At 37.4% G+C, this 19,010-nt stretch overlaps 1 protein-coding gene across 1 annotated transcript in view; it reads left to right on the top strand.

The window, feature by feature from the left end:
* The first annotated feature begins 1,823 nt into the window (after nt 1-1,823).
* The window catches only part of LOC122222016 (protein unc-13 homolog C-like), a 117,982-nt gene continuing 100,795 nt past the window's right edge, over nt 1,824-19,010 (top strand). The window contains exon 1 of the mRNA XM_042941972.1: nt 1,824-4,471. Coding sequence (XP_042797906.1) covers nt 1,921-4,471 — 2,551 coding nt within the window. The 5' untranslated portion in view covers nt 1,824-1,920. The remainder of the gene's footprint in view (nt 4,472-19,010) is intronic.

Raw genomic sequence — 19,010 nt, 5'->3', positions numbered from 1 at the left:
TTACATTGCCTTGCTTCTTCTTGTGAAGCTTGTCTCCTGGCCTTGAGGTAAAAATGGCAGATTTTACCTTGAGGTAAAAATGGCAGATTTCTAAGGAGAGGGAGCTGATAGCCAGCCAGCTCCTAGAACAATATACAGTTGGTGATGTATTCTTTAAAGAATTACATAGATTATTTATCCACTCAAATATGTAGTTCAATGTTAGGAAAGGCTTTTTGGCTGTTACCGGTATTTTTGTGGTTTCTTTCAGCTGTAAAACAGTTAAGCTCAATTCCACAAAATTTTGTTTAGAACCTACCGCATACAAGGTGTGGTAATATTGAACCAGGAAAATTAATGTAAACTTTTTCTCTCTTTTTCTCTTCTTTTACTTCATGTAATTCACGAAATTAACCATCGTAAATATTAGTTACTGGTGTGGTCATTTGCATTATAAAATATCAACTCATTGGATGAGTTCTACCTAACCAATTTTTGATTATCAGTAGGTAACTTTTATTTGTGACACAATTTCCTTTTGTAATTTGGTACTCTATCTGCCCTGGAGATGGGTTCCCTGCCATTTGCCACAAGGCTATACCAGTTGATTGGGATGGCTCAACTCTTTCAAGTCATGTCCTCTCAAAACTTGGATATATTAAATCCAAGCATGTTTTCAAATATGTTTTCTCTTGGTATTTATTTCATTATATGAAATATTTCTCACTTGGATGACTTTATTATTTAAGAAATTCCCACTCAATATCTAGAAAAGTAAAATGTTATTTGAACAAGAAAAGGGCTTACATATATGAATAATATGAATTTGATGACTTTTAAATGTCTAGATTGGAGGAAAATTTAAATGCTTAGGTTTGTGTAAATGAAATTTTAGAAAAGGAAACAAAGTGGAAATGATAATATGTCGTTAATATAGCTTTTTAAATTGGCCTATAATCTTACACAGCCTTTTCTAAATAGCTATTATTACCTTTTATTACTGTGTGAGTTGTGTCCCCTAATTAATGATTTAAAAAGAAAAATATAACTTTAATGTAGTTATTGGTACCAATTTGCTTTATAGTTATTTTAAAAATAACTCTGTACTGAAATTCACATACTCCTCTGCTCCCCTCAGCAATATTTCATACACTGTGTATCTTGACTACTTCAGAAATATGTTAGAAATGGGATTAATCTAGAATTGAATTCTGATAATCATTTCAACATTTCTTTCTTTTAGACACTATATGAAGATATGTGGAAATGAGAGAGATTCCTGAAACCCCTTCTCCGGGAGAGAATGTCTTTCATAAATGGAGCTTTGCTTATGGTTGTCACAGGACATTGACACTGCAGCAGAACCATGGCTGCCATTCTTGTTAGTTTCAGTAATTCAAAGAACATCTGAACAGAGATGCTTGCCTTGGATTTACAGATTTTCATCCTGATACTTTGTTTACTACTTTGGGGCAGGAAAACTTGCACTAATTGCTCTCCATGGTGGCTAATCTTTTCAAGAGCCTGATTTTACCTTACATACATAAGCTTTGCAAAGGAATGTTTACAAAGAAACTGGGAAATACAACCAAAAAAAAAGAGAATCGTCAGCACAAAAAGGATCAAGACTTTCCTACTGCTGGCCAGACCAAAACCCCTAAATTTTCTAATACCTTAAAAAGCACTGTAAAGAAGATTGCGAAGTGTTCATCTACTCGCAACTTATCCACTGAAGAAGACGAGACTAATAAAGAATTTTCCCTCTCACCAACATTCAGTTACCGAGTAGCTATCGCCAATGGCCTACAAAAGAATATTAATGTAACTAACAGTGATAATGAGGATCTGCTTCAAGAGTTATCTTCAATTGAGAGTTCCTATTCAGAATCACTCAACGAACTAAGGAGTAGTACAGAAAACCAGGCACAGTCAACACACACAATGCCAGTTAGACGCAATAGAAAGAGTTCAAGCAGCCTGGCCCCCTCTGAGGGCAGTTCTGATGGAGAACGCACTTTACATAGCTTAAAGCTAGGAGCTTTACGCAAACTGAGAAAATGGAAAAAGAGTCAGGAATGTGTTTCATCAGATTCAGAGTTGAGCACAATGAAGAAAACCTGGGGAATAAGAAGTAAATCTTTGGACAGAACTGCACGGAACCCAAAGACAAATGCCCTCGAGCCAGGATTCAGTTCCTCTGGCTGCATTAGCCAAACACATGATGTCATGGAAATGATCTTTAAGGAACTTCAGGGGATAAGTCAGATCGAAACGGAACTCTCTGAACTACGAGGGCATGTCAATGCTCTCAAGCATTCTATAGATGAGATCTCCAGCAGTGTGGAGGTTGTGCAAAGTGAAATTGAGCAGCTACGTACAGGGTTTGTCCAATCTCGGAGGGAAACCAGAGACATTCATGATTATATTAAACATTTAGGTCATATGGGTAGCAAGGCAAGCCTGAGGTTTCTAAATGTGCCTGAAGAAAGATTTGAATACATTGAAAGTGTGGTATATCAAATTCTAGTAGATAAAATGGGCTTTTCAGATGTACCAAATGCAATTAAAATTGAATTTGCTCAAAGGATAGGACACCAGAGGGACTGCCCAAATGCAAAGCCTCGACCCATACTCGTGTACTTTGAAACCCCTCAGCAAAGAGATTCTGTATTAAAAAAATCATACAAACTCAAAGGAACAGGCATTGGAATCTCAACAGATATTCTTACTCATGACCTAAGAGAAAGAAAAGAAAGAGGGATACCATCCTCCCAGACATATGAAAGCATGGATATAAAGCTGTCTACTCCAGAGCCCAAAAACAAGAAGAATAATTGGCAGTCACCTGATGACAGTGATGGAGAGCTGGAATCTGACCTCAATAGAAATAGTTATGCTGTGCTTTCCAAGTCAGAGTTTCCAACAAAAGGAAGTACTTCCAAGTCAAGTTCAAAATCACACAATTCAAGAGCCAAGAATAAAACTGCTAGTGGCAGCAGAATTTCAAGTAAGTCTGATTATGATAAAATTTCCTCACAATTGCCAGAATCAGATAATTTGGAAAAACAAACTACAACCCATTATGCAGATGCTACACCCCTCTGGCATTCACAGAGTGATTTTTTCACTGCTAAACTTAGTCGTTCTGAATCAGATTTTTCCAAGTTGTGTCAATCTTACTCAGAGGATTTTTCAGAAAATCAGTTTTTCACTAGAACTAATGGAAGCTCCCTCCTGTCATCTTCAGACCGAGAACTTTGGCAGAGGAAGCAGGAGGGCACAGCCACCTTGTATGACAGTCCTCAGAATCAACATTTGAAAGGGGCACTTCAGGGTGTCCAAGGGCAGAGTGAAATTGAGAACACAGAAACTGTGGATAGTGGAATGAGTAATGGTATGGTATGTGCATCTGGGGACCGAAGTCATTACAGTGATTCTCAGCTCTCTTTACATGAGGATCTTTCTCCATGGAAGGAATGGAATCAAGTAGAGCAAGGCACTGATTTAGGTTTAGATTCATCCACCCAGGAAGCTTTTGACTATGACACAAACAGTCTATCTGATCAACAACTAGATGTTTACAATAAAGACCTAGAAGACTTGGGAAAGGGCCAGAGTGACTTTCAGGATGACTCTGAGAGCTATGATTTAACCCAAGATGACAATTCATCTCCATGCCCTGGGTTGGATAATGAACCACAAGGCCAATGGGTTGGCCAATATGATTCTTACCACGAAGCAAATTCTAATGATCTGTACCAAAATCAAAACCAATTGTCCATGATGTATCGAAGTCAAAGTGAATTGCAAAGCGATGATTCAGAGGATGCCCCACCCAAATCTTGGCATAGTCGATTAAGTATTGACCTTTCTGATAAGGCTTTCAGTTTCCCAAAATTTGGATCTACATTACAGAGAGCTAAATCAGCATTGGAAGTGGTATGGAACAAAAGCACACAGAGTCTCAGTGGGTATGAAGATAGTGGCTCTTCCTTAATGGGGAGATTTCGGACATTATCCCAATCAACTGCAAATGAGTCAAGTACCACCCTTGATTCTGATGTCTACACAGAGCCTTTTTACTACAAAGCAGAGGATGAGGAGGACTATAGTGAACCAGTGGCTGATAATGAGACAGATTATGTTGAAGTGATGGAGCAAGTCCTTGCAAAGCTAGAAAACAGGACTAGTATGACTGAAACAGATGAACAAATGCAGGTATACGATCATCCTTCATATGAAACACCTTATGAAACCCCACAAGATGAGGGTTATGACGTGCAGGCAGATGATATGGTTAGTGAAGGAGGATTGGAGCCATTAAATGAAACATCAGCTGAAATGGAAATAAAAGAAGATGAAAACCAAAACATCCCTGAACAGACCATGGAAATCATAAAGCCAAAGAGAATTCGTCCTTCTTTCAAAGAAGCAGCTTTAAAAGCCTATAAGAAACAAATGGCAGAATTAGAAGAGAAGATCCTGGCTGGAGGTACTCATGTTTACATGTTACATTTTGAGCTAGTTGTATTTTAACGTTGGGTGGTGCTTCTTTAGAGTATGTTCTGTATTTACTCTTGGGAGAAAGAATGTATTTGCAAGAAATTTGCATGTTTATCCTGAGAAGGGTATTATTTTACTCTGCTCCCCCCACAAGTTGGGCTTGATGATTTAAAATCAGGGTGTTTTCAAATAGGTCATACTAAAATGAGCCCAGATTTCTCTGCTAGGGTTAGGAACAAACCCCATTTCATATTAACTAACTTTGTGGCATCAGTCATCAAAAGGAAAAAAAAAGGGGGGGGGCAAGTGAAATCGAACAGCAACCCGGAATTACTCTTCGGTTCTATTAGGTTTACAAGGATGAGGAGAATGCTATAATTTTAAAGAATTAGGAACCATAGACTCCAGTTTTACCCCTCTCATCAAATCTATACTTTGAAGCCTGCCATAAGGGGGAGGTGGATATGCATAGCCAACCCTAGCCAGTCCCATGGAGGACCATTGCCTCCATCACTGCTTACTGATGAAGCTGAGGGAGTACAGTATAGCCAAAACCCTAGGCCATGACTGAATGGTCACAAAGCACTCTTTGAATAGGAGTCGGTAATGAGTCAAGTTCTCTCCTAAAGAGAAGTCTCTTCCCCCCTTATGATATTGAAAAGAGTTATTCTTATAAAATTCTTATTTAAGAATTTTACTTGATTTTTCCGAGGGAACAATTTTGGTTCATCCACTTTTGAAAACTAGCCACTTGTAAATAGGTGTTTTTGACTTTTTATTTTCTACCAAACTTCACCTGCACTTACCCCAATCTCTTACCATTTATGTTATTTTCATGCTTATCACTTTTATCTTTAGGGTAGTTTGATATTATCTCAGATGTAATGAATTTTATATTGTTAAAGTTGTCCTTATTTATGGCATTGTAGTCTTTAATGTATTTACATAACATTTCTTAAAGGTATATATTAAGATGATCAACTGTCCTTGCCATTATGAAATAATATAACAATTTCCTCAGCCAGTAGCTGATGACAGCATCTTTGTCTTGAACAAATTTGTTGTTAGACATTCCTTAAAACTGGTGATTTTCTTGTTGATGGGGTAGGTTATTGAATAGTCAGATACCTTTATTGTTAAACTGTTTCAGGCCTTAAGGCAATCGAAATAACAATTAGGATTATGTAATTTATTTAAAGAACAACATGAGTTAAAGGGATCTTGGGTGCATTGGCTGTGACTTTGTTGTTTTCAGGAGGCAGTTCTCAACTATATTTAAAGCCAACGTGAATGTGCAGAGTAGTCAAAATTTTATGCAAATAATAATTCATACTGGAATAATAACTATCTTATTTAAGAGTGATGTTTAATATTTAGATATCCTTATTACTGAAACTCAGTTAATAGTTTCTTGGGATAAAGGCCAACATGTGGATTCAGGTAGGTCTACTTAAGGGCATCTTAAGACTAACCAGTGTGCTTGGGTATGTGTCTATTGTGATTTAATGGATGTTTTAATGCCAGGTGGTTAAAGTATCTGAAATGTTAGGCAATATTATAAAAAATCCAAAACTATAAATTTCAAAAAGTTGATCTTCATTAACTTTAAAAAATTCCAAATTAGCTTATGTTTTCACTCATATGTGGATCTTCAGAAAATTAACAGAAGACCATGGGGGAGGGGGAGCGGAAGGGGAAAAAAAAGTTACAGAGAGGGAGGGAGACAAACCATAAGAGACTCTTGGATACTGAGAACAAACTGAGGGTTGATGGGGGGTGGGGGAGAGGGGAAAGTGGGTGATGGGCATTGAGGAGGGCACTTGTTAGGATGAACACTGGGTGTTGTATAGAAACCAATTTGACCATAAATTATATTAAAAACAAAAAATTCCAAAGTAGCAAAATCTACAAAGTAGATTGTTAGGAGTATTGACCCTTCGAGTAGTTAACAACCTTAATAGTCCAGTGGCACTTTTCCTTAGAGAACAGAAATACACTTAGTTAACTGCACATCACCAATTTAAGAATCTGAAAATAGGTAAAACAATGTTGTGCCATATACCTGATATCTTGGGCCTCGCTATAGAGCGCCTAGACCCCTTCGCCATCTTGGAGCTTGGCGTGTTATACTTGAGCTAGCTTTGAATGGAATCTGTTGGGTATCATTTATCCTGAAGGAAATCAGACACACATCTTTAAGATACTCTCTGGTTGCTTGAAAGGCACCAGATTGACTACCCAGGAGGCTGCAGTAGCCTAGATTTTAAAGGCCATCTTTTCTTCCTTTGGCAGCAGTCAGGCAGTTGTCTCCCTCCTGTGCCACCAATATGCCTCAGGAGGAAGGGCAGCCAAAGAAGGGCATTTTTCAGGCCCCTTGACTGCTCAGAGCATTCCAGTGAGGTGCCAATTGTCGTGATGGATTTTGTGCCCATGGCCATCTGCTTACTGGGCTTTGGGCAGATGCCAATAGATTTTTCTCTCCATGACTACCATGGAGAGGCTCTCCATCATTAGGTAGCAGAGCTGTTTTTTTTTTTTTTCTTTTTCCATTACTAATCTGCCAAGATTAGACTGTAGCGTTCTTGCTATAAAACTCCATAGGATGCTGTTTCCCTGATAGAGCTTTATGGAATTAGAAGTTCATAAATTTAATTGATTTCAACTTCTGTCTTCAGGGTCCTGGTAAAGAGTAATTTTAAAGACCCCAGTGTTTATATGCATGGATATTTGGTCATAGTGTTTTTGAGAACTTTCACCTTGAATAGTGTGCCAGTGGGGAAAGGATTTTGTAATGTGTGTAGCCAAAATCTCGATGAGGTCATATTCTTCCCTTGTTGCTGAGCCCTGCTGAGTGGTACCTTTTGTGTAGCTGGCCTGAACCCCACACCATGGTAGTGACTCTTGGATCCCTTACCTCCAGTCCTGCTGGAATTAACTATTGTCTCCTCTGAATTCTCAGATACCTGCCTTTTATGGCACTAGCTTCTACCTTACATTCTGACAGTTTCTCATTTTCTCTTCTAAATTGTCTTCTAAAGGTGAGAGGTTTGTTGTTTTCATTCTTTCATTTGCACTGTGCCTAGACCAGTGCTTTATATGGAGTAGTCACTGAGTTAATATGTGTTGGATGAATGCTGAATCAAGAGGAACAGTATACTAAATAGAAAGCACAACAAGTTTCAAAGTCAAATCCAAAGTGTGGCCCGTAAGACTATGACTTTATGTTTTGAGAGTTTAGAAGTATGGTTTGAAATAAAAGCTTGTTATTACTATTTAAAATTTATTTAAAAGTTCTTACATTTAAAAAAATTATAAATTTGGGTATAGTTGATACATGATGTTACATTAGTTTCAGGTGTTCAACATAGTAATTGGACAAGTTTATACATTATACTGTGCTCACCCCAAGTGTAGCTACCATCTGTCACCATACAATGTTATTATGGTACCGTTGACTATATCCCCTATGTTGTACCTTTTATTCCCATAACTTATTCATTCCATAACTTGAAGCTAGTATCTCCCATTCCTGTTTACCCAATTTGTCTATTCCCCCAACTCCCTCCCTCTGGCAAGCATCAGTTTGTTGTCTGTATTTACAGGTCTGATTCTGTTTTTTGTTTGTTCATTTATTCATTTATTTATATTTTTTAGATTCCACTAATGAGTGGAATTGTATGGTATTTATCTTTCTTAGTCTGACTTATTTCATTTAGCATAATACCCTCTAGGTCCATCCATGTTGTCACAAATGGCAAGAACTCATTCTTTTTATGGCTGTGTAGTATTCCTGTATACTGTGTGTGAGTGTGTGTCCCCACCTACACCCCCCACCCACACCCCACATCTTCCTTATCTATTCATCAGTTGTATTGTTTCCATAACTTGACTATTATCAATAATGCTGCAGTAAGCATAGGAGTGCATATATCTTTTTGAATTAGTAAAAGCTTATTATTGAGTACTAGTACATACCAGATACTTTCCAGGCAGTTTATTTGTTTATTTTTATTTCTTACAACACCACTAGGAATTATTCTGTTATGATTCTGTTTTATAGGTAAGGAAACTGAGATGGTGAAAACCTGCATAACTTACTCAATATCATACAGATAGTAAGAGGAGGGTCCAGAGTTAAATAGATGGTTATTTTGATTATTTAGAGCAGCCGTATGCCAACTCACTTCAGAGATTAGGTATTCATGTTTTAAGGTGGAAAGACATGATCAAAAAGGAAGGACAGCATTAGTCACAGTTTTATTACAACTAAAGGATTTTCATTAAAAAACAGTAATAATATGAAAGGCACTCAGGTTTGATATAAAATAGTTCATTCTTAGTTTTTCTGTTACAAGTCCTTGGTACATCGTATAAATCAAGGCTTGTAGAGCCCAATAAATACTGTACGACAGCAGCTTGAGGGATGATTTATTTGAAGTCTGAGTACACTTGACGTGGAATTAGAGTCTAACATCAGTTTGAAGTAAATTTTTTTAGCAGAACAAAAATCTCATTTTGTTTTGAAATGCCATTCCCAGGCTGTGTGTAGATTCTGAAAGAGACTGTGACATCTGTGATTAGCATAATTAATGATATTTTTACCATGGTGTGCATTTTGTTTTCTAATAGCTATAGAGTTTTGTGGAAATATTTTGGCTTCCAACAAAGATATGCAGTTGAATGTAAAATATTTTCCTAAGATTGAGACTTTATTACATTGGACGGGTGGTTCCCAACCTGGCTGGTTGTTAGAATCATCTGGGGAGTTTTGTAGTACTTGTTGTTCCCAACAAGTGTTGTACAATTATAAATTTTTAGGATTATGTCATAAACGTTTGATTTTGTGGTTCTGTATTTGGGACCATGGATATTTATCCAAAATTGTATGTGTTAATGATGAATTATATGTGCACTTGTAAATAAAACTCACACACACACACACACACACACACACACACACACACACACAATCACAATAAAAGAAAATCCAGAAAATCCCAAGGTTAAAAGTAAAATTAACATCTCCTTCTATTCTTCAGAGAAAGATGATTTGACACTCTATAAACATATATATATCTCCTTTATTTTTAAATTTAACATAAATGATATTACATGTCATATACGCATGTTCTGGATCTTGCTGTTTTCATATATATTTGAAAGATGTTCCATATGGTTCCACCATAGTTCTACAAATGGTGGAGAATGCATAGAATATAAATTTACTTAAGTTTCTTTTTCTTTCAATCAAAAGGACATTTTTAAAATTCTGTATATTTTAACATGATGAAATAGGCATGATCAAAATAGGCAAGAATAAAAACATGACTTTGTCCCCTTTAGGTCAATCACACTTGTGAGAAGCCTAGTTATTCTTTCTATGATGATGTAACCTATGCATCTCCAAGATTAAATCTCTGGAATTGACTTAAATTCTGGGATTAATGTTTAAGAAGAATAATATTTCAACTACATTTTGGGGCTTTTCTGGCCCAAATCTATCAAGAGATACTTCTCAAACTTTAGAGTCCAGGCCAGGAGGGATGGGATGTGCCTTTTTAATATACTCCCTAAGTGCTTCTGATGTAGGTGATCATCAGAACACATTTAAAGAGTACTGTGTAGCAAACATTTCACCTACCCATTTATTTAGAGTTGTTTTCTCTCTTCTTCTTCTTCTTTTTTTTAAATTAGAAGAGATAGAATCACTCTAAGGAAATACAGGTATACTTTTCTTAACTTAATGAATTATTTCCTAGTTCTCCAGAGCAGTAGGTTATCACATTTATGGAAAGATTTTGGTAATATCTACTCATTAAAGCATAGGCAAGAAACAGATATATTCCTTGAAAGGTGTATGTAAACTGAAAATTTTAGAAAGTAGCTATTTGAAAAATTCTAGGAGATTTTGCCATAGAAAATATTCAGCGAATCACCCATCATCCTACATATCCCAGATTTTATGTTTTTTTGTTTGTTTTTACATTATACTGTTGTTGCATGTTTGAGACTTGAGGAGGAGGAAGAGGAGGAGGAGGAGGAGGAGGAGGAGGAGGAGGAGGAGGAGGAGGAGGAAGAGTAGTAGTAGTAGTAGAAGATCTTTCCTTAAAGTAAGTATAGCAGTACTGGTCATGGTAGAAGGCAACCCATGTATAAAATGTTCCATTAAAATGCAATGTATAGTAATAAACTTGTGGTTTAGTATGGTTTGATTTTTAATATTCTAGAATTACCTATAATACAAAGGGATTGTTTTGAGTTTTGAAACAGAAGATCTAGAAAGAATACCTGTGAAGAGTGAAGTGGCCAAGGTCCCCTAGGGGGAGCAGAAACAGCTGGCATCTTTACTTCTTGCTAGACATAAAGCCCAAATGCACAGATACAGATGTCCTTCTAGGATACAGGACTGGAAGTCAAAGGGAGTTCCCTTTGAGTAGGGAGACAAGTAATGGTGGTATATATGAGGAGATTAGGTCAAAGTGGAGCCAAAGGTTTCCTTTTCTTTTGGTTTTCTTTCCTTGTTCCTTTTCTTATTTGTTTAGTTTTTGGTTTTATTTTGTTTTTGTTTTTGTTGTTTAAGTGAAGCCAAGTTTTAAAATATACTCTGGTGTGAGGTAGAACTAAGAGAAAGAGTTAAGAAGTCAATACATATTTAATACTTTCCTATCAGATTTGGTTCTAGATATTTTAAGATGTTCAATTCTTGCTATAAACTTGGGATGATTTTCTATTAACATATAATTTATATATATAATCTCTGTAATTGATTTTTGTAATCTCTGCACTTTAAAAATGAGATGTTTGAGTCTCGGAGAAGCAAAAGTGAGTCTAGGTCATACAGCTATAATAAGAGTATTGATGTAATGTGATGTCCATCTGACAAAATCTGAAGACTGATGCTACTTCTGTGACATCCTATTGCAACTGTCTTATCATGAAAGGGCATGGCTCATGTGCTTCATGGTCAGCCAGTTTTGTGTTAGCTGCTATAGTAGTGATCTCTTTTAACAAAAAAATGAGTAATAATGATTTGGACTAAGAGATACATCACCTTTTTAGGAAGTTGAGATAATCTGGAAGGGTGACACTTGTCACATTGAAAAAAGTTATTAGGGATAAAGAGTTGTTAATAACAGTAGTTTTTGAGGAATAAAGCCTTCTATAGAAGGCAGGAAAGAAATTCACAAAGATATACAAAGGCCCTCTTAAAAGTAAAAACGTAGAGTTCAAATTATTTATTTATAATTATTAATGGCTTCCAAACTAAAGTACTTTGTAGAAAAGCTAAAATGGAACACATTTTTCAAGAAAATATTTACTGCCAATGAAATGTGATACTTTACAGATTGTACTGGGGGTGTTGCTTCAAAGACTGCAGTACAAATTTCCAAATTCCAGAGATTCAAGAGTTTTATGTCAAATTCTCAGATAAATAGGTTTTTTGGTTTGTTCTACTAATGTCATTCTTCATGTTCTTCATGTAAGTTCAGAACAAGATTCTATAGAAATTATGACTCACTTGAGAATTTTCTTCTTGGAATAAAGCTCTGAACTCTGACGTAAGACAAAGAAAAGTATAGCTTAATCATTTGTTATTGATTATATTAAAATGGGAGATATTAGGACCTGGAACAGTTATACCCAATGGGGTAATTCTGGATGTGAGATAAAGCTCAGCAAGTGAAGTTAGAAAGTCCAATGTAGAAGAGAAAATCTTCCAGCTGGAGATAATATTTTGGACTATGGAAAACTATGAAACCATCTGGGAGTCTAGCTCTGGGTGTCAACTGAGTGAATAGAGAAGAGTTGGGCGCAAAGAGTATTGAGGACTGAGCTGGGCTGGAAGTTGTTTTCGCTGATAGGGCCTTGGTTACTTGGTTAGGAACTAAGGAAGGCTCTAAACATCCCAGAGTGGGAGCTGGTAAGAGAAAAGCAAATCCCAGAGGGATTGATATACTAGAAAGTTATCAGGAGGTGACCTAGTTACCTGAACTAGGGTCCAAAGTCAGGAATGAGTCTCTAAAACAGATAAAAAAGTCAAATTGTTCCACTAGCATCCAGAAACTGAGTCTCCTTAAGGGCAGAATGATTTGATGCTGAGGCACAGGTTGCTGGGATGCCCTGACCCCAAATAGGACTATTCCTCATATTTAAGATATTAAGTTAGGTTGCCTTCATAGACTACAAGACCAGATAGAACTGAATGCAGTAATGAACTTCTTTAGTGTGTCTTATTTCAATTTATAAGTATGCTGCTGCTTGTCCTTTTTATTTTTTAAAGTGTAGTTATTTATTTTGAGACAGAGCAGGGGAGAGGGGGAGAGAGAGGATCCTAAGCAGGTGCTGCGCTGTGACTGTGCAGCCTGATGCAAAACTCGAACTCACAAACCGTGAAATCATGATCCTTGCTGAAACCGAGTCAGATGGTTAACCAACTGAGCCACCCAGGCTCTCCCCATCCTTCTTTTTAAAGGTAAATATGTTATGGAATCTTGTCAAGTACACCATTCATCAAACTTCGTTCATGCCAGCTCTCAGCTAGTCACCCAAATAAAAGAAATCTTCAGAGGCTAAAGTGGCTACCATTCAGCAGATTCAAACAACTGTGATAGGACTCGTTTGGCAATCCCAAAGGGTCCTAAAATTAAAGTGAGAAATGCCATTTTATTTTTATTTAGAATAAATGCATGTCCCTACTCATTCCAACAATCCTCATTGCTCTCAACTTATCCCTCACTTTTACCCCAGTTCAACAATGGTAACACTTTAAAAACGATGGTACTTATTTTGACAAAAGCACACATATTAATTTTCTTAAGAACTCTATAAGGTGGGTAGCTTAATATTGTATAACATTTGTTGAGTATTTTTTTGGGTGCTAGACACTATTCTAAATATATTACACTATATTTACATAATCCTCCAAATAACCCTATTAGATGAGTACTATTATCTCTATTTTATAAATGAGAAACAGAGATAGGGTAACTTAATTAAGGGGAGAAACTACTTTAAAAGGTGGCAGAACCAAGATTTAGAATTAGGTGTTTCTCTTCTAGATTCTATGTGCCTAACTACTACAGTGTAGTTGAGGACTTTGGAAATTAAATGTTGGTATTCAACTTTACACGATGGAGACCTGATAAGGCAAGATGTCGATTTACCTGACAGCGCTGATTTGTCAGCAGACCTATAATTACAAACTATTCTCTCAAATCATAGGCAAGCATTCAAGCTATCCTATCATTCTCCCATTTTACATAATGTTATTACAGGCAACATGATTATCCAGGTGTCATTTCTGTGTAACTTGTGATAAAAGAAATTGTTGATGGCATGTAATAGTGGCAATAAGAAATGACAGTTGAATATGATCATTTTTCTCAGAGGTAGGTTAAGGTTCCCCTTAATGCCTTTTTTGATGCTCTGTGATGTCTTGTGGAAAGCTGATGGTTTTAGTTTTCTATTTCTGTTCTTTAGTGATTACAATTAAATATATACATACTCAGGGTGCCTGGTGGCTCAGTCGGTTGAGCGTCTGATTTCGACTCAGGTGATGATCTCGCTGTCTGTGAGTTCGAGCCCCACGTCAGGCTCTGTGCTGACAGCCTGGAGCCTGCTTCGGATTCTGTGTCTCCCTCTCTCTCTGCCCCTCCCCGCTCAGGCTCTGTCTCTGTCAAAAATAAACATTTAAAAAAATTAAAAAAAATACATACTCTCCTGGGCAACCATATTCTACTATTTGAAGGAAACCAATAGGAAATTCTCAAGGTTTTCAATATTCCCGTTGCATTCTGAGCACATAAAACAATTTTAATATTTTAAAAAGTTAATTATCACATATATTTAAACCTTATAAAACATCAATGAGATAGACTATAGCCAATCTCCCCAAGTCTCTGACCTCAAGGTAATTACTGGTAGTTATATAGATTGTAAAACCAACAAGTCATGGGACCATTATCAATCCAGGACTTTTGTATCCTACTCTGGTACTCTTTGCACAACAACATGTTTTAGCTACTTGCACATATTTATGCTTTTTTACCTGGACATTAGAGCCTCTGGTCTGTAACAAACTTCTGGGGGCTGTGTTGAGGTATTGCTCTGCTGAGTTTAGTGGTTCTCAGAATTTAGAGTGCATAAAAATCACCTGAGAGTACTTGGTTAAAAATATAAGTTATTTGATCCAATCTCCAGTTGGTTCCAATGTGGGATGATCCATGAATCATATTAAGAAATGCCTAATGGCTATTAGTTAATAGATCCTAAGTGCTTTTCTCCCTTCATTTTTTCTTGAGTGATTTCATTTGATTTTTTGGCCTAAGTTCCCATCTGTGTGCTGATAGTTCTAAATCAGTGTCTTTGGGCTAATTCTCCAAGCTTAGTCCATTATATACATTTATTCTTTCCATCATTAATTGACCCACTCGTGAACTCATTCTTCAGTAAATATTGAATCATCTGCCTGGGCATTGGGATCAAGTGGTGATAAATCTTATTTGGCCTTTGTACTTGTTAAGTGGGTGAGATGAACTTAAAATTTTAAAGTTACACTATATCATTTTAACCATTTATAGCTGCTGTAGAAGTAAATACAAAGTATTAAAAGAATATTCTAGTTTGGAGGTTAGAGAAGACTTCTGATAGTAATGAAATTTGATCTGAGATCTGAAGATTAAATATACTGAACTAAGAGGAAGGAAAAAGAGCATTCGAGGAAGAGGAAAGAGCATGGACCAGGGTCTTAAGGCAGAAAATGACTTGACATATTTGAGGAACCTAAAGAAAGCCAGGTGCACCTGACCTACATCAAGCAAGGCAGAGAAGGGTGTGAAACAAATCTGGTGTAGTAATCAGAAGCCAGATTTTTCTGAGTCTTGTGGATCACTTGGGGATTTTGCTGCGGTTGTTTTTTCCTCTTAGTAATCATGGAAAGCTATGAAAGGGATTACTATAATGAGTTGTAAGACTTCTATAAAATAGGAGACCGCTCATGCCTCAGATACGTCATGCCTAGCACTGAACTCTTTTCTTTGTTTCCTAATCCTGCTTCTCCTTCTGGGTTTCCTGTCTCAATAAATGACACCGCAATCCTCTTGTTTGCTTGGGTCAGTCCTCTTTGGCAACTTCACTGTCACACTAGTGGACATTTGCATCCTTTCTGGCCATCCGGCACCTGAATTCCTTTCCTGTTGGTGTTCCTGAGTGTGGGAGCCCTTGGAGGAAAGGAGTGCCCGTATCTTGCTGCGGGAAGCTGAAAGGACTGGGCATTACTTCTTCCCATGCCCAGCAGCCTTGGCTTGAACACATGACTCAGAACTGGCAGATGGGAAGCTTCTGCCCAGGACTTTGAGTTTGAATCTGTCATTTCATAAGCTCTGACATTTTTACCACATAATGATCTCTCAAATACAGTCTTCTCAGTCACCATTGTCTCCACCCTTGTTCTAGAAGCTGCTTTCTCTTGTGTGGACCATGTTAGAGCTTCTGAACTAGTCTTCCTCTTTGTCCTATTACCCCTGCCCCTTCCCCTATCTGTCACGTCTCTGCATACAAATAAGCAAAACTACAAAAAAAAATTCTTTGTAGTTATTTCTAGCATGAGGTCCAAACGAGCAGTGAATCCATTGTGCTGAAGATGCCTGCTTGCTTGCTGTACCCCCTCATGAGGCTGTAAACTCACAGGAAGCAGGGGCTGTGCTGTACCCTGACATCTCTCATACTGCCCACTGTGACCAGCAATGAGACAGTGGAAGATTGTGTATAGGAGCATGGGCTGTGGAGTCAGCCTACAATTGTGCAATCTTAAACAAGTTGTTTACTTTCTCTGTAATTCACTTTCCTCACTGAAAAAATGAGATCACAAGAGTATGTGAGAATAAAACAAACATAAGATGGACTTTGAGCCGAACCAGTACGTAATCAGTAGGGAGCCAATCTACTTAAGAAGCACCAAGACTTCTTTTGATCTTAAATAATTTCTGAGAACCATGCACCAAAGCCAAATGGTACAAATACTTTCCTATATATTTTTTAACTGAAGTAAAATTACCATACATAATGCATTTTTGGAAGTGATCAATTAGGTGAGTATTTTTGTGGTTTGAATCCTTGAAAAACTCTGGGCACAAGCTGCTTGAGGGAGTATTAATAGCTAGTTATTGATGTTTTCCTAAAAGACAAAGAAATGCAACAGCCTCAACTCCCTGGCTTGTTAACTTCTTTGCCTTGGGGAAGTTTCGACCTAGAGAACCAAGTAAGTCCATCAACATTTATTGAATACTTAGAAGTGTGATGAGCTCAAGATGAGGGCCTTGGGAAGAGAGAAAACAGAGGATGCAAAGACATACATTCTTTCCTTGATGAGGTTACAGTCTCATTCAGGTCAATTCAGCATTATTTCCTGAGTGAACTGTTGTGAGAATCATCATGGCTTATAGCCAAATATTATTAAGTTGTTGACTTAAAAAATACTGATTAGTATGTACCTGAATGTGCAGGTCATCAGAGTTAGAAGAGTAGACACAGGAAAGATAATTTATAACTAGAGAATGAATGACAGTTATTTTTTACTTAGTAATTATTATCTAATTCATAGTAGTTATTACTACTAATGAACTTTAGAAGATAAAAAGGAGTCCTAACATCAAAACTACTGACATTTATTCAACCCAAACTACATATCAGAAGTAAGTACTTCATGTGCATTTATTTAGCTTAAGTGTCTACACACACTTGAGAGGTACACCAGATGTTTCTGGAATTCCATGTTACACTCCTGAGCCTTCCTCTGATCTCAGATGCAGCTGTGGTGGACCACAGCATGGGAGTTCGGCCTCATCCTTCACTGATAGCTTCCAACCTTCTGTTCTTTCAGATTTCTGCCTTGAAGTCTCCCTGATGTTCAGGGATTCCTTCAGCAATCTTCAACAAGGGCCTTCAGTGGTTATTAGGTAAATGCTGCAGACTTCCATTCTTTATGAGACCACACCTCTGGAGGTACTCGCTGGGTCAAAGCCCTATTGTCTGCAGCAGCAACTTCAGTAATGTACCCTTACTTTGGTGTCTCTTCCTCCTATCCGTCATCCTCCCTGTTCCTCATTCCTGCTTCCAGATTACCTCTCAGAGAAACTTCCTACCCTCATGTCTTTGCCCCAGACTCTGCTGGGGGAATGCAAACCAAGACCTGAGGTCAAGACTAGTTATGTCTTCATTTTATCCATGGGATAACAGAGCCTTGGACCAGTAAGCTGAATATCACTTACCTTGCTGACTCACCTTAAGCAGAACCAGGGTTTGAATGTCTGTTCTTAAATGACTTACCCAAAATTTTGTGGACAATATGAAGGTACTTGTGAAAAGAGGCCTAACCAATCACAGTAAGAATGCTTAGGTCTGAGGGGCCTTCAAACTGATCTCAGGCAGTGAGGTGAATTGGGTTAGAACCTATTGTTAGTGATACCAGTAAGTGAGCAAAAACACTTTGGTATACATTGGAAAACACCAGGACAGAATTGTATAGAAGTTAGTAGGGCTTCTATCATCCTGTTCCTCCACTCATTCCAGTCCCTTTCCACCCCAATCTTCTGGGTTGGCAGTGCTGGGTCTTTTGATTGTTAAGTGTCCTGTGGCCACCTGCTCTTTGCTTCATCATCTCCTGCCCTTCTTAACATTCCTTTGTACAATGACTCTGATATTTATTGTTATTAATTTTTAGTTAATAAGCTACATCTCCTGGGAATGTTTGCATTTTTATGCCTTTTCTGTTACACAGTGGCAGGTTTTTCTGCTGACGAAGGCATTTTAGGCAGTTGCAAACAAGTGGGGTATAGTTTTTGGAAAGCATAGCTTGTCCATATATCCTGACATCATACCATTTTAGCAACTAAGCACACATAAGGCTGAGCTTGAATGAAATCACCTTTGAACAATTTGGATTTTCTACATTTTGAGGTGGACGGACTGATAGAAATAAATAGAAAGAAACAGCATTATTTCTGTCCATTTCGGAAGGTGCACACGTGTATGTATTTGCCTGTGTGAACGTTCATGTGTGCATAAAGACTGAGGAAGATTACATCAAATTTATAGTTCGGGATCCAATGATTGCTTTGTGCTGAGTGGTATTGAGTTATGAGTGTATTCATTTATTTCTGTAATTTGATTCTGTTGGTGGCTTTGATTTCTTTGGCATTGTTCAATGTGAGTATATGAATTAGAAAAGTAGTTTGTGGGGAAGGGAGTCATTTCCACAACAAGGTAAATCAAATCCCATTGATAAGAAAAGACTTTGATTATAAGGCTGAGTAAACATGGGGAATGGTTGGACCAGCCTAGAAGATAACTCTCCAGAGAAACTTTGTCCACCCTGTTGTCCTTACCCATTGCATCAGGGGATGATTACTCAAGTGTTAAGTGTAAATAACTATTAGAGAATTTTTTGTCCTATTCCATTTAGCACAAGATCAGATGTTTTGAAAACTCAGATTCACACTTTTAAAGTTCAACAGTGGGGGTGCCTGGGT

The sequence above is a fragment of the Panthera leo genome, chromosome B3 (genome assembly GCF_018350215.1).
Source record: "Panthera leo isolate Ple1 chromosome B3, P.leo_Ple1_pat1.1, whole genome shotgun sequence".
Classification (NCBI taxonomy): domain Eukaryota; kingdom Metazoa; phylum Chordata; class Mammalia; order Carnivora; family Felidae; genus Panthera; species Panthera leo.
Note: the sequence above shows the minus strand (reverse complement) of the source record. Positions and strands in the feature narration are given on the sequence as shown.